The following is a 14900-nucleotide window of genomic DNA, read 5'->3' on the forward strand; positions in this document are numbered from 1 at the left end:
ATTAGCCTATAAAATGCTGAGGGGCCACATAAAATGACATGGCGGACCACATGTGGCCCGCGGGCCTTGAGTTTGACATATGTGCTCTAGGCCTTCCAGCTGGAGGCTAATTTGCAAACCCAGTCTCTTGTTAGGTATTTAGAGGTCAACATTTAAAACAAATAAAATATAGAAACCTATTTAAAACTAACAGACAAAAAATAACAACAGATAAAAAGCGTATTTATGGTTACATATTTGTCTCTCTTTGAGGACCATTTACTTTTCTATAATACAAAAGAGAAATTACGTTGTTGTTTTTTTTTTGACATGCCAGATTTTTTTTTATTATTTTATAAAGGAATCATACATCAGTGGCTATTTTCAACACTAATCCTATCTTCTGCTACTGTCAGACGACTAAAATGACCCTGTTCAGTAAATTGCATTTAAATAACATGGTTATCTCTAGAGCTAATTGCTTCAGCACAATTGCTGCAGATGACAAACGAGAACAGCGCCTCTTTATTTAGTAATAATTAGTGTTAACTTTATTCTGTGCCGTTAAGCAACATCATGTGCATGCAAGAAATACATATTAATCATTTTATTGTACTGCTAAATATGTTTCTTCTTGTGTGGTTTTAGGTACATCCCTGAGAAAAATCTAAGTTAAAAATGCTGCCCATTATTCAGGTAAGGTAGTCCTAAACCCTAAAATTAAATAAAATCTTTATAATGAGAAAGAAAAAACTCTCATAAGAATGGATGAAAATCTCTTTTGATTCTTATAAAACAGAGAAAGGTACTTGCCTGGATTTTTGAGACTGCCTCAAAGTGAGAGTCCTGCTGCGTTTTATCATGATGACAGGGATCCAGAGACGCTCATCAGGACATGATGACTCTGAATGTAAAAGGTAATAAAACTAAATATATGCACAGTTGGATTTAATATAAGTGCATTAATATTGTGCTAGATTAACAAGATTGCTTTGTGGAGTAAAAAAGAAAAGTGAAGGATTAACCTGTTGAAATAATCCAACGGGATGTTCCACTTACCTTGGAAAAGCCTGGTCCACTAAATAACCTTCACATCATTTATATATTAAATCATATAAGAGCAAAATTGTATCCAAACATGGCCAGTTGGACCTCGAGGAGGAACTGCCTCAGGTTTGCTTCAGTACCACCTGTCAGACTGTCACAGTGTTCCAACCACCTATGGTTCTCATGGTGCTTGTCTTTGTGAGCCTAGTGGGCGGGTTTTGAGCAGATTCATAGGTGTGTCCTACATCCGGATTATTCCCTGTCCTTTATTTTCAATACATGTCCCTTTAAGCCTCTGCAAAGGAAAATAGGGCGGTGGGTTTTTGAAGTAAAAGAGGATTCTAGCAAAACTGAAGTAAAATTATGCACTGTCTATGCATTTAATGCATTTAACTAGCCAGATTTTGTCCACCTCTGGTTTGAGACGGAAGTCTGCCTGACTGCGTGAATACAGCTGGTGCAATGTCCTAAATTGCTACCCCATGTTCTGAGGACAGCAAACGAATGGAAAAGCGGATTTTCCCAAATCCTCTTAACTCATGATGCACTCAAAAATAAAAGGTAAAAAGCTACCGACACACCTAAGCTTTCACCCTAAGCAAATAAAGCAATCAGCTCCACCAGTATATATAGACTGGCTGAAACGACTTGGAAACATTAATTTAAATCAAAGCTCCTCAATAGGGATCAACAAGCGTGTTTATTAATTTAGAAATCAATATTTATGGCTTAAAGCTAATGAAAAAACACAAAATTTAGGAAAATGTAAGAAATGTCATGATCCACACCAGACCCAACCATACAGTCTCACAGGCTGATCATCTCCATACAACACTGCAAGATAATGCAGCTAGAGTAGGATGACATTTCTGTCTCAAAAATGCTTGTAATTTCATTATTTGTCTTGTAAGTTTCTGAAAAAAAGCTGAATGTGATGTTTTTATTATCCGTAGGGCTTAATAATTGAAATAAAAAATAACTGCTTGAAATATTTCACCGTGGTAGCAATAAATCCATGTTTCACTTTCTTTGTTGCATTGCTGACAAACTCCGTCAGCTGTTAAACGGCACCTTTAAAGTTTAAAGTTTACGTGTGATTGAAACTTATTTTATTAAAATTCACAGGTAAGAATTGAGGGGATACGTGTTTTTATCTTTTTAATACCTTTTTGTTTCCAGGTTACTTGTGTTAAATGACGTTTTGTCTTCTTTTAAGTGTATTTCCGACACTTTTTGGTGTACGTAAAGGCATCACGTGGTTGTTAAGGAACTGCGTCCCCCGGTTGCTATCATGGAGGGACTATACACAGAGCGCAAGCGGAAACTCACAGCTATCTCTACCAAATTACTTTTTTCGTGTAGTTTTAAACGAACCCTGGAGACTCGGTTGTGGCTTAAGGGAGAACATATCTCTAGCTGGATTTGAAAATTGTAATCTCGCCGTGAAAACGGATGAGTGAATTAAAATTTAACGGCGTGACGTAGTGAAAAAAAGACAGCGGCACACTTTTGCTCAGAGCTGAACCTGGAGCTGGAGCATCAAAAACCAAGATTCTGGGAGGATGCAGACTCTACAAGCAAACTTCTCCTATCTACTGTATCCTCAATTTACTTATTTTATTAATCTTGTAAATATTGGGAACTCTGTGTCGCACAGCACCAGACGTGTTGAGGTGAAGCTTGCAATTAGTATAAGGGTTATGTGAACAGTTTGTTTAATTCATGAGATTTTTCATGATGTTCTCTAGTCACAAGTATAGGAAATACAGTTTACAAAGTTAAACAGGAAAACATTAACAGCAATATTTTTGGTTTATTTTTGCCTGTCGTAGAGAAAACAAAAACGGGTGTTTATTTTTCAAAGACATATTTTCACCATGTCATTCACATTTTTAAATGTAATTGTTCCAAACTAAATATTTTATTTAATTTTAATATTGTAAACTAAATAACTATACTTATACTAAACTTTTAGGTGAAAACTAAATATTTATCTTGTGAATTAATAGTCTGGAACTATGACGTTTATAAATAACATGGTGAAAATATGACTTTGAAAAATTAACACCCATTTTTTTCTCTCTCTTTAAATAAAGCTACTTTTTACTTTGTAACTTTACAAACAGAAACCGACACACATGTTGTCACGCCTTTCTCCTTAGCATGGTACTTCTCCTCTAGAAAATCCAAGTTTGGATATACCGGAAATCTCGAAAATGAGCGGCAACATTTGATCCAGCAGCAGAAGTTGTGCAAAGCCCGAGCTCGGAAATATTTGCAGGAGACCAATCGACGGAGAAAGTCAGTCCCCCTCTTCGATTCATTTTGTTTTCTCTTTTCCTTTGTTCTGTCTGACAAGATGTTTGCAGGTTGCAACCCAAATCTTTCCGGAGAGACTCAGATTACAGCACCAAGCCCAGCCTCTCACCCTGGAAGATGTCACTGTTGCACTACATAACCTATCAGTCATTAGAGCAAGATCTGGATGGTGTTGACTGACAGCTTCTGGTGACCTGATTTTGAGTTTGCCAGCTGTAGAGTTAGATCTTTCACTTTTCTGAGGGCTGAAGCTGAGGTCATTCAACATGAGTCTAAGTCCTTTAAACACTAATAGGTTTCCTTATCAGCAAAAAGTAAAATGTGTGAGGTTTTGTTTTTAAACCAATAAGCAATGCTTTTTTAGTTATAAATATTTTTTCTTCTTTCCCTATGAGTTATAGCAAAAGAAAAATAGTGCTGAATTTATAGTTTCCTTTTGCTTTTGAATTCAATACATTTTAAAGTTGCAACTTACAGCTCCTGAGAAGTCCATTCATTTACATTGCCTTACAAAAGAAGACACTTTAATTTTTTTTGTCACATTACAACCATAACCTTTGGTATTTTATGACACAAATAATTGGGAAGTTCATGGAAAATTGTACATGATTTTAAAAGAATGCAAAAGGGAATAAAATATTTTGCAATGTTTAAAATCTCAAAATATTGAATTATTTTGAAATATTCCAGCTATTTTTTTTCCCAGTAAATAAACTGATATCTTTTGAGTTTGCGTTCAATTAATATTCTGTTGTTTTTTTATTATTATCATTATTATTGGCTTCTTAAGCTAATCCTTATTATTTATTAATGACTATCATGAAACATATCTGAAGGAACAGACTCAGGTTTCTGTTTCCAAAATGTGTCTGCAGCCAATTGAACATGTGAGAATGTTCCTCACTCGGATTCTCTGCTGCTGCTCAGGGCTCTGGAGGAGCGGAGGAAACGATGGGACACTCAGGAGCAGCTCCTGAGGGACAAAATCCTGCAACAACGCAGGGAGCAGGTAGAGGAGGCAACCCAGCGCTTCCAGAGAGCCCATCTGCCTCCTTCTCAGAGATACAGGCCACGTTGGTGTCGCGTTTCGCCCACATGTAAATTTTGAGATCACTTATTGACAAACTTCACACGATGTTTTGTTTTTATCGTAGTTATCAAAAGAAGAAACAGAAATATGGAGGAGGCACTTGGCCAAATCCAAGGCACGTGGGATTGGTATACCCAGACCTCCTCAGTGGTGTCACCCACTGACACTCCCAGGTAAAAAGGCTGATTGTAAATTTCTCATACTTTATACACATCGCTTTATAATAAAGCGATGTTGGTAGGAGTTTGTCCCACAGTCGGTGGGTTGACATAATACGATACGTTGGATGTTACTGTTTTTAAATACATTTTTGCATGTTTATCACCTTTTTACCAGCTAAAAGGGTAATATTCTTTTTTTTTCTACTTGGAAAAAGTCGCCCTCCTTCTACAAACCCTCCCACATCTTCTAAATCCTCTCCCCGCCAAACGCTCACTGCTGAGGAGGCCTACACTAAACTGCTTCACGAGCACCGCATCAGGAAGGATCTGGAGATTCACAGTTTTGAGGTACTTATGTCATTTTATTTCAACAGCTTAGGAGTGGGAGCTCTTACAGAGCTGTTTTACTTTTGGGGTCAAAGTATTTCTGTGCTGTTTATTTATATATTGTAGTTCAGTTTTATAAGTTTGCATCTTGTTTCCGAGCGCTTGAATTCACTTATTCTGCGTGTCGGCACAGATTGCATTAAAAGCCAGGCTGTTTTAGGTTGTTGAAGAAAGTGAAGGGGGAGGGAGACAAAAATGCTTCTCTCTAAAATGCATCAATTCTGTAATGTTTAATCAAATAGATATTCTTTTAGTCATCAAAACTGTTTAAATAGTCATATTTGTTTCAGTCTTATTAGTTTGCTGTGTGAATTTACCACGATAGTTTCATTCTCAGCAAATTATACTAATTTGAGTAATGTTTTAAGTTGAGACTGAGTTAATTTCAATTAATTAATGACATTTATATTAATGCATTAGTAGTGTGTATTCTGACATGCCCATTGACCTGACACCCAAATGTCATCCGCAACAAAAAGTCTTGTTTATTATGTCAACATACTGTTTTTGATTCAAATGTGATTAGTTTACTATAGACCCTGCAATTAACTAGATTAACATTTTTGATTGAGTCCCACCACTTCTCTTAATATAATAAAAACAATTTTCTTTGAGGTCATTTAATCATCTCTATTTGAATTTAAAGACATCTTGTTAAATTTAAATGAGTTAAAAAAAATATACTGGGAATTTGAATGTTCCATTTAGTATTAATAGTGTACATATGCAGCACCACTAGGGGGAGCTTAAGTGCAGCTTTGTATCATTCACACTCTTGGATGCGAACAACCTTCTACTAATTATGATTAAAAAAATTCCTGGAAATGTGTTCAATTTGCTTTGTCTTATATTTTCTGGCAACAAAATTCTGTAAGTTTTTTTTTTTTTTTTTAACTTTTTCTAAATATAAAAAGTGAAAAGGTGTTATGTGCTTTGGTAGGATTCCCCAATGTTATTGAGCAGGAGGCTTGGTACAACACAAGACAAAACATAAATATAAAGAACAAACAATCATGGACACACACACTCTGAACCAATTAACCTGAACTTTTGTAACCAGAGAGAACCCACATGTAGCAGAAATATGCAAACCCTATGCAGGAAAAAAATCACAGACCTGTTCTCGAATCCTGTACCTCCTTTCTGCAAGGCAACAGAGGTGATCTCTAATAATTATAATAATCAGTTTGATTTATAATGCCTTTATATCTCCAATTAAAATCTCAAATGGCACAAACTTCTGAAGGCTATTGGTTGAACTGGAGTTTATTTTGAGGGGGTTGGAGTAAAGGTATAATTCAAATATGTAATGTAGTGCTTTATATAACCACTAGGATCAGCACTCTGACCTTGGCTCAGGGTATTTTGTAGTATAAGTTGTTTATGTAACTTTTTTTGCTCTGTTTATGAAGCACAATTAGTATTTAAGAAATCTGAAACAAGAAATCTGAAGATTGTCTTGATCAAAATGTTTATTTAATAGATTTTTTATTTTTCAGTTATTCTGTTCTGCACTTCTATCTGCCTTTCTTGTTTACACACTTGAAAATATATTTTTTTGAATAATTTTTCTATTTTACTTTCTTTCACTGAATCGAAAGATCACTGAATACTTTTCACCACAGATAGACTGACTATATGTAGCTCTAAATACAGTTTACTTCATATGATTAGAACATTTTTGTAACATTTTGAACTGTTGTTTCTTTTTTTACTCAATGCTTCCTTTTTGCTTCTGTATTGCAGGCAAACCAGCTGTCTGATATCAGTATTTCTGAAAGCCTTTTAAGCAAGGACAGCTTGGAGATTGAAAACTCAAACCAAAGCACATTTAGTCCACGGAGTCTGTATTCATCATATTTTCTCGACTTCGAGAAACTAGAGAAGCGGCGTGATTTAACCCCAAAATCAGCCCCGACTTCAGTCTCGGCAGTGACGCCTCAGGAGCAAAATCCAGCCCTTCTTAGAAAATTTGACAAACACAAACAAGAAAGACGGGCAGATTCTAAGTGGTCTCATAATAATGTGGATGTTTTTCTAACTTCCCCAAGGGTCACATCTGAGGAACAAACACCTGACTCATTATCTCTTTCTACACTTCCTAATGAAGACTCAAAGCACTTTGAGGCAAAATCCATGATAAACAGTCAAACCCACCACATTCTGGACACAGATGAAGTTGGTGCTGATGATGCTAAAGTGGAAGATTTAGATGCCACAGAAGACGATTTGTTACTCTGTAGATCTCAAATTATTAGTGATGACAGTCAGTTGACTTATCCATCAGCTAAAAACATTCCTTTCTCTTCTGAAAATGGCATTTTATTGGAGACGCCAATGAAAAGAAGTGTTGCCAATAATTACTTAAATGATGAAGTCCTTTTGCATACAGTCAAAGAAAACCTCCAGCGGTTATCTGAGAAAGTAGCCTCTATTTCCATAAATAACCTCAACAAAGTCTCAAACCTAATGTACCAAACAGAGAAACCCATAAATGCAGCATCAACATCAGCTACATGTTTATCTAATAATCGATCAGAGACAATGAGAGAGATCAAAGAAGAAGATAAAGAAACACCCTATCCAAGGATCTCCGCTTATTCAGTATGCAACACCAGATTACTTAAAGGAATCCTCAAAAAAAAGTCCAAGTATTCTTCAGAAGAGTTGTGTTTGTATGACTCAGGGCGTTTAATTTTGTCAAAACAAGTTGCGTTAGCAATACGAGACAGTATTGAATTGACCAGAGCAAAAACAAAAGATGTGGTGGTCAATAGCAGGACGAAAAAAAAGCTTCGCTGGTTTGATGAAGTACATCCGGAAAAGGAGTCCAAAGAGCAAGACACAGCAAACCAGGAGAAACCTGTGTCCCACCCAACAAACGTCTCCAAGGACCACCATCCAAGGCTCACTACAGAGAATGAGTCTTCAAAGCCTGGACCCAGAATTCCCTCAGCAACCTCTATTGGTTGTAATTTTACAAAAGAAGCGTGGGCAGATGTTGGGATTCAAGTTAGCTTGGCCCAGAAGCGAGCAGACAAGGTCAAGGCGCTGCGTACCAGCATCAGGACCGGTGGGTCAAAGGTCCCTCGGAAAGATTCCAATCCCAGACTCGGTGGGGGTCCTGTTTCCTCAAGGGTAAGAAAGGGCACCATCATACGACCTCAATCTGCCACCGAGGTTATTCAGATTGTCAAAACCCAGGGGAAGATCATGGTGCCCCGCCCACCTCCTCGGACAGAGCCGACGGAAGAAAATAACGCTAAACAAGCCCCCGCCACAGAGGAGGCTCCGTCCAGGAACAACTCGGCGCAGACGTACCCCTGCCCCATCTGCCTGTTTTTAGACTGCAATGTGAATGGCGCATCCAGTTCAGGACCTCAAGAGATTCTCAACAACATCAATGGAAGCGGGAAGACGAATGAGAAAGGCCTCTGTTTACACATCACACCCACAGATGAAGAGATCGCACAGCTCTGGGATGGAGTCCGCAGTGCCTTAAACACAAAGGATGGTAATGTATGTTTTATCATGTGGTCATGTCATGTTACAGCTACAAACATCAGTGTGCTTTTCAATGGATTATTCTGATAGGCTGTTGCAAAGTGGTACAAATGAAAGGAAAATGATAACTGGTTACTGTACTCAGTCTTCCTGAGTCTATACTTTGTAGAACCACCCTTCACTGCTATTATAGACGTGTCTTTTGGAGTACGAATTTGCCAGTTTAGTACGACAGAGTGCTAGGTTCATACTAAGAAAACATGAAAAATTTGAAACATTTATTTTTTGCTTTAAGGATCTCCACAGTTTTATCCCTGAGCTATCTGGTGTTTTTCACCGTCTTCATGATGCTTGTTTGTTCACCAATGTGCCAAACCTCTGAGGTCTTTACAGAACAGTGCTATAAAATATCCAAGCAGGACCAAAAATATTTCCAAGAGGCTATGTATCTACTGTTCAATCAAGTTTTTATCGGACTCGTTTCTTTCTAATCAGTAGATTTAAATGTCACATAAATATACGCACAAATAGAAAATATATTTAAACTGGTCATCTATTTCTGCACAGTATTATACCATATGTTTTTAGACATTCAGCTATAAGAGATGCATCTATTTAAAAGACTTACAAAGAATGTTTAAGTCATGAAGAATCAAGTAAAATGTGCTTACTTTAAAACAGAACTCTTCTGAATGTGTACAGTATGAACCTACATCTATTTAACTTTCATGTGTATGCGACTCAGCTTTGCTGTGGGCATTGATATACTTTTGTAATTTCAAAGATGCTGGCTTCTGTTATTTTTGTTAACAACATGCATAGTTTAATAAATATTTGATATATAGAACAAAACACAGTTTATGCTTTTGCTTCCTGCAAGAAGGAAGTCAAAAGGTTAACTTGCCACTTGTCACGGTGGCATGTGCAACATTCTTAGACAACTCTGATGTATTATAGCCACCAATTCTTTCATTTCTTTATTGAAGCTGAATTTATTAACTTTGTTACATCTAACGACTGAAAGTTATTTGATCTGCCTTTGTGTCTGTTAAATAAAGCTACGTAGACTTGTGCAGCGCACCTGAGTAAATCAATGTGTTCCTGAACAATAGATGCGATACTTTGTCCTTTTAGTGTTGCTTAAATAAGTTCAATATCTTCTGTTAGCCAAACCTGTCCTTCAAAAGCAAGCCCTGGAGAGCAGGCATGTCTACAGGAAACCCTTTGCTGAGCACAGCAGACAACCTCCTGTCGCAGGAAGCAGGAGATTTCTTCAGAGCTCTCAGGTGAGCCTTTGCACAGGTCTGCAGTTGCCCTGTGGGGAGGGAAAGTGAGCATAATTATTAAAGATCACACAGTTGGTAGGTTTAAACTTGTTTTGCTGTCTCTTTAATGACACATTGTCTAAGAGAAGTTGATTAACAGACACTTCTTGTTAGTCAAGACATTCCTGTTGATCTTGAGTTGTACTAAAAAAAAAATAAGCACAGACGTATACCTGCTGGTTTTACCTCTGCTGATCCCTAGAATCCAAAAGTCACAATGTAAAGCTTATCTGGAACATGATGATGTAACACAAAGTCGTTTTGTTTTTTTTGTTTGTTTGTTTGTTTTTTTTTGTAGCCTACAAAGCAGAACACGGAGCTAAACAGACCAGGTCCAAGGAATAGGAATACAGTCTCTCGAAATGAAGGTACAACTTTCTGTATTTGAAGTGTTTTTTTGTTTTTTTAAGAGTATTTATGCTTAATTTAGTTCCTAATTAGGGTACATATTTCATTACTTGATAAAGTAACATCTGTTTACATATTCATATACTTCTACTGTATAAACCCTACATGTCTTGTGACAAACACCACATGAGAGTTCTTATCACTATCTCCAACCAATTGCTTCCTTCTACAGAGCTTTGACTCTCTGTAACCCCTGTGAAGTTATGCAAGGCATATTGGTCTTGATTGTTTTTCTTTTGTTCTATTAAGTTAGATCAATTTTTGGTCAATTATTCCCCATAGTTTTGGATACTGTGCATCTGGGAGGACTTTTGCTCATTTTTACTTTTGAACAGTTGTTTTGATGAGTAACCATAGCAGCAAGGTAGCATTTTTACAACTTTGAGTAGCTGATTAGCATTTTGAAAGCTCAACTAATAATCTACTAAGATCCCAAATCCCAGTGGAGTTAAAAGGGAGGCTTCATTAATGCAGAGCAGGAGAAAAAAAGCAGAGAGACAAAGAGGAAGTTTTAACCATCTCATCCAAAGATCATAATGTGCGAGGATCATGTCCCCTACTCCAGTGTCTCTCTGACCAGCTTTCTAACCATATGGTCAGACAGAGATTTAAAGAGTATCAGGAAAAGCAAATGATGTGGATTAGCAGAGCTTGTCACAAAATATTGTGTCATCCAGGATATGTTACTCAGCAACATATGGAGCTAAATTTGGTAGTTTTGAACTTTTTTTTTTTCATTTTCAGAACAGGGCCAAAAAAGTTTTTTTTTTTTTTTTAGCTAACTTTTTGGGCCCAATATAGCTCCATAGGATATCATTTTTATGCCTGGAATAAAATTTTATGAGTTACAACAAAATTTACTTCCCTCCAGGATCAATAAAATATTTTAATTTAATATTCCACACTCTTAGCTGAGGTGGGTATAATGTATTTGCTGTGGCACAATACTCTTTCCTTCTGTGAGTGATGAGCTGAACAGTTCAAATATCTCCTCAACTTTCTCCCAGACCTGTTTGTTATGTTCCCTGGTCTTTACAGCGCTGTTTGTTTTCTAATGTTCTCTAAGAACCCCCCGAAGCCTTCACTGAACAGCTGCATTTATACTGAGTTTAAATTACACACAGGCACACTAAGTAATTAGGACACTTCTGAAAGCAATTGGTTGCAGTGGAACAACAAACTAAATTCATGTGCACCACCACATTTTTCAGGTGTTTACTTGTTAAATATTGTAGAAACCATGCATCCTGTTCCCTCAGCTTCACAATTTGTGGAATCAACTTTGTCAAATAAAATCCCATCAAAACTACATTTAGGTTTTCATGTTAGAAAATGTGAATGAGCTATGAATGCTTTTGCAAAGTGCTGTAGGTAGAAACCTATGACTCAATAAAACTGTTGTGCCTTGGTTTGCAGGTTTTGAGCGTGCAGCCCAGTTTCCCGTAGCTGAAGTGTATCCTAATGACTTTTTAAAGCAGAATCAGCCCGTGGCCCAAATACAGATGCCTGAAAGAGTGCAGGAAGGGATCAACAATCTTTCTTTAGAAGAGAATAAAATCATGCTCTCTCTGGACAGGCTCAACCACCAGCTGCATTGTGAGCAATATGGAGGCTATTTGCATGAGACTTTCACTATTTGAGTACAATTTGACATTGGCATACATCTCACGATACCCTTTGCTGTTACACGTGTAGGTTTGAAGACACAGCGGCGAGGCAAAACTGACAACAATGGTCATACAACTGTTTGTACACCCCTTGTAAGTATATTTAAATGTTTTTTTTTTTTATTTGCCTCAGCGCCAAAATTGAGTTTGTTGGAAGTGTTTATGTCTTACTTTGTTGCTCTGTTTTCAGACCACAGAGTCAAATAATCACAAGCATCAAGCATCGTCTGCAAGCCTGCTTCATTACCAGAAGAAAACTTAGCATGTTTGGTTCTTCAGACTCACCATTGTTTGCACAAAACCTCTTATTACCAAAAAATGTATTTTACCAAAGGTGCTTAGTGGAGTTTCTCAAAATAAAAAAAAAAAAGAAAGAAATGATGAAGCAACATTAACTAAACGTGACTAATCTGAACCCTGAATTTAGTTTTGGGTAAAACAGCACTGTCAAAAAAGCCTTATTTTTTGTTATTCTACAATCAGGGAGTGAAAGTTGATGCCTATATAGATTCATTTCTAAAAATCCAAATACCATATGCACCCATACCTTCCAAATTTAAGGTATTACTTTCTAAAAAAAATACATACCACTTACTGCATTTCTATGTATTTCCAAAAACTCTTGTGTTTAAAAGTATAATTTGTAGTCAACGCGCAGTTAACTGACTAGGTTAAGTCTGTTTGGCACTATCCTTAACTACTTAAAGGGCAGTTAATAAATCGACTGTGCCCTGGTAAGGATGATTAAATAAAGCGTTGCAGTGATGAAGGTGTGTTTGTCTTTGTTTTATAGCTCCGGAAGAGATAATTGTGTTTTCCTGGCCTACTCGCTCAGCAAGAAGAGCCTCCTTATGTTTTCAAAGTGCACTGAGCTCTACTTTTAGTTTAAAACGACATCAAAAGATGACACACTGTATCTATTTCATTTAGCTTGTGGGGCGGCGCATTACTTTGCTTTTAATTACAAGCTTTTCTGCCCTCCTCGCTCAACAATGGGTGCACCAGGGGGGAAGAAGCTGCAGGGATTATTGATGTGTGGTAGCTGCCCCTCCTTCAGTAGCATGTCTGGTTTTGCCCCTTATTGAGCCTGCTAGGACTTGCTCCAAGAAGTGTTAAAAAGTTCTTTTCAACATGGGTGCAACTTTTTTTTTCTCCCTCTTTGGTTTAACTGCAGGTTCTTTGAGTAATCTGAGAAGAAGCTATAAATGACAACATGACAGCTATCTCTCACCGCCATATAAAGTCATTCATATTCCCCTTTCTTTAATCATAAACCAGAACTGAGAACAGTTCTAAAAACACTTTAAATCGCAAGTAGTGTTCAAAGAGATCAGTATCAGATCTACTGTTTTTTTTTTTAATCAGAGAATGACACTGATGTAACTTAATTATGAAGAATAAACTTGTTGAATAGGTAAGTATTGAAATTTAACACTTTTCTAATAGTGAAAATATTCAACTAAATATTTGAATTTGAATTGCTGTTATTGTTTTCTTCGGATGTTTTAAGTTCATTACAATATGTCCACATCATTTCTGCTGTTTTTACTGGGTAGTTTAAGTGTAAATGAAGACATACAGAGCTAATATGTTCAAAGAATTAAAATAAATAGCATTTACTGAAAGTTTGATCTGTTCTGTGACAGATCTGACCTGAAGTTGGTTGGGTTGTTTCCATTAATGTGAATCTTAGCCAGTCCAACAGTCAGAAACTTGACAAGGGAGCGTACGAAGAATAGATTTTTATAGGTGCAGGTACAAGCCTGTGCAGTGGTTTGCTGTGAGGCCTACTCCCTGAATAATGCAATTTTAGTCAGATCTGGCCTTTCCTTTCAATGTTATTCATAAATTTGTGTTGATCTGTCACATAAAAACAATATAAAAAGGCATATTGTGAACAAACTGAAGTGGCTTAGATGCTTTTGGAAGGCATTGTACGTCAATGTTTTTTTTATATGTCATAATTAAGAGCATGCTGCAAATTGATCCAAATATGCTACTGTGAAGGTTAAGTCAGGTGTTTTATGTAAAACAGCCAGGAGGAGGCGCCCTAATTCATATCTACTGATGTCGTAACTTTCTTCCTACTCCACCAGGCGAAAGTATTTGCATATTCCGGACAAACATAGTGAAATATCCCAGATAAATTATGATTCTAATAAATACATACCAATCACAAAAACCTTTCCACTGATATCCTGCAACACTGATAATCACAGAGAGGTGGGGTCCCGGCGAGGGGGTGGATGTTGACCGCAAGTGGGCAAACTCTTCTAAGTGGGTGGTCTCTTTAGAGCTGCGCTGACTGTTCTCGACTATCTCTTAATGTGTCTGAGAGTGGTACAATGACATGAAATGACCACTTTCAACCATACCGTGGGGAATTTATACACTGGTCGCAAAATGTTTAGTTAAGAATTACCGCTGTACAGTCATTACTGCACTAACCTTCAAGGTGATTTTGGAATGATATGCTTTATATAATCATATAAGATCTACTAATAACCATGCTGCTTTTCAAGATGTTTCAGAGTTCAACTTTAATTAAAAATACTGAAGTAAAACATTTTATGTATTAGTCCTTAGAGACAGTGTTTGGGTAAATTAAGAATTTAAATCTGAGATTTACATCAGTTCACAGACATGCTAATATAGCTAAAGATATACAAGCAACTCTCAGGCTCTTTGCATTTGTTAGGAGCTTTACTGTGTCTGTTGATATTTAATAGGGCTTCATAATCATTTATTCAGTGGATGTATGGGAAAAGATGAAACGGAGCCTCGACATTCAAAGAGGGAGGATCTTGACAGAATGATTTTTCAATGGAAGGGAGGCCTCATTAGCATGACAATTGTGGGAACTGAAAGGTCTACTTTCCATGAACACTGTAAAAAAAAAATAATAAAAGGGATTGAGAGAGAGAGAGAGAGAGAGAGAGAGAGAGAGAGAGAGAGAGAGAGAGAGAGAGAAAATATATATTTATTTCACACAGTGGAGAGAGGAGGTGTTTTG

General features: G+C 37.0%; 2 protein-coding genes across 2 annotated transcripts in view; one reads left to right on the forward strand and one right to left on the reverse strand.

Annotated features, from left to right (window-relative positions):
* Positions 1-890, reverse strand: part of LOC106957724 (short transient receptor potential channel 6-like) — a 16679-nt gene extending 15789 nt beyond the window's left edge. The window contains exon 1 of the mRNA XM_015049173.1: positions 793-890. Within this exon, the coding sequence (XP_014904659.1) occupies positions 793-842 (50 nt within the window). The 5' untranslated portion in view covers positions 843-890. The remainder of the gene's footprint in view (positions 1-792) is intronic.
* Positions 891-2287: 1397 nt separating this feature from the next.
* cep126 (centrosomal protein 126) lies at positions 2288-12656 on the forward strand. Its single transcript, XM_015049174.1, has 11 exons — positions 2288-2623; positions 3208-3327; positions 4273-4418; positions 4500-4608; positions 4812-4944; positions 6730-8497; positions 9655-9773; positions 10111-10180; positions 11637-11816; positions 11916-11980; positions 12078-12656. The coding sequence occupies exons 1-11, from the start codon at positions 2589-2591 to the stop codon at positions 12147-12149; spliced, it is 2817 nt and encodes a 938-aa protein (XP_014904660.1). The 5' UTR covers positions 2288-2588; the 3' UTR covers positions 12150-12656.
* The last annotated feature ends 2244 nt before the right edge of the window (positions 12657-14900 follow it).

The sequence above is a fragment of the Poecilia latipinna genome, unplaced genomic scaffold, assembly GCF_001443285.1.
Source record: "Poecilia latipinna isolate Pla-1442-1.1 unplaced genomic scaffold, P_latipinna-1.0 Scaffold930, whole genome shotgun sequence".
Lineage (NCBI taxonomy): Eukaryota > Metazoa > Chordata > Actinopteri > Cyprinodontiformes > Poeciliidae > Poecilia > Poecilia latipinna.

Excerpts from the sequence above, each read along its gene's own strand:
- cep126 (XM_015049174.1), top strand. The coding sequence starts at position 2,589 with ATGCAGACTCTACAAGCAAACTTCTCCTATCTACT. Across the intron at positions 4,945-6,729 it reads TGGAGATTCACAGTTTTGAG|GCAAACCAGCTGTCTGATAT; the intron begins GTACTTATGTCA and ends TCTGTATTGCAG. Across the intron at positions 11,981-12,077 it reads CAACTGTTTGTACACCCCTT|ACCACAGAGTCAAATAATCA; the intron begins GTAAGTATATTT and ends CTCTGTTTTCAG.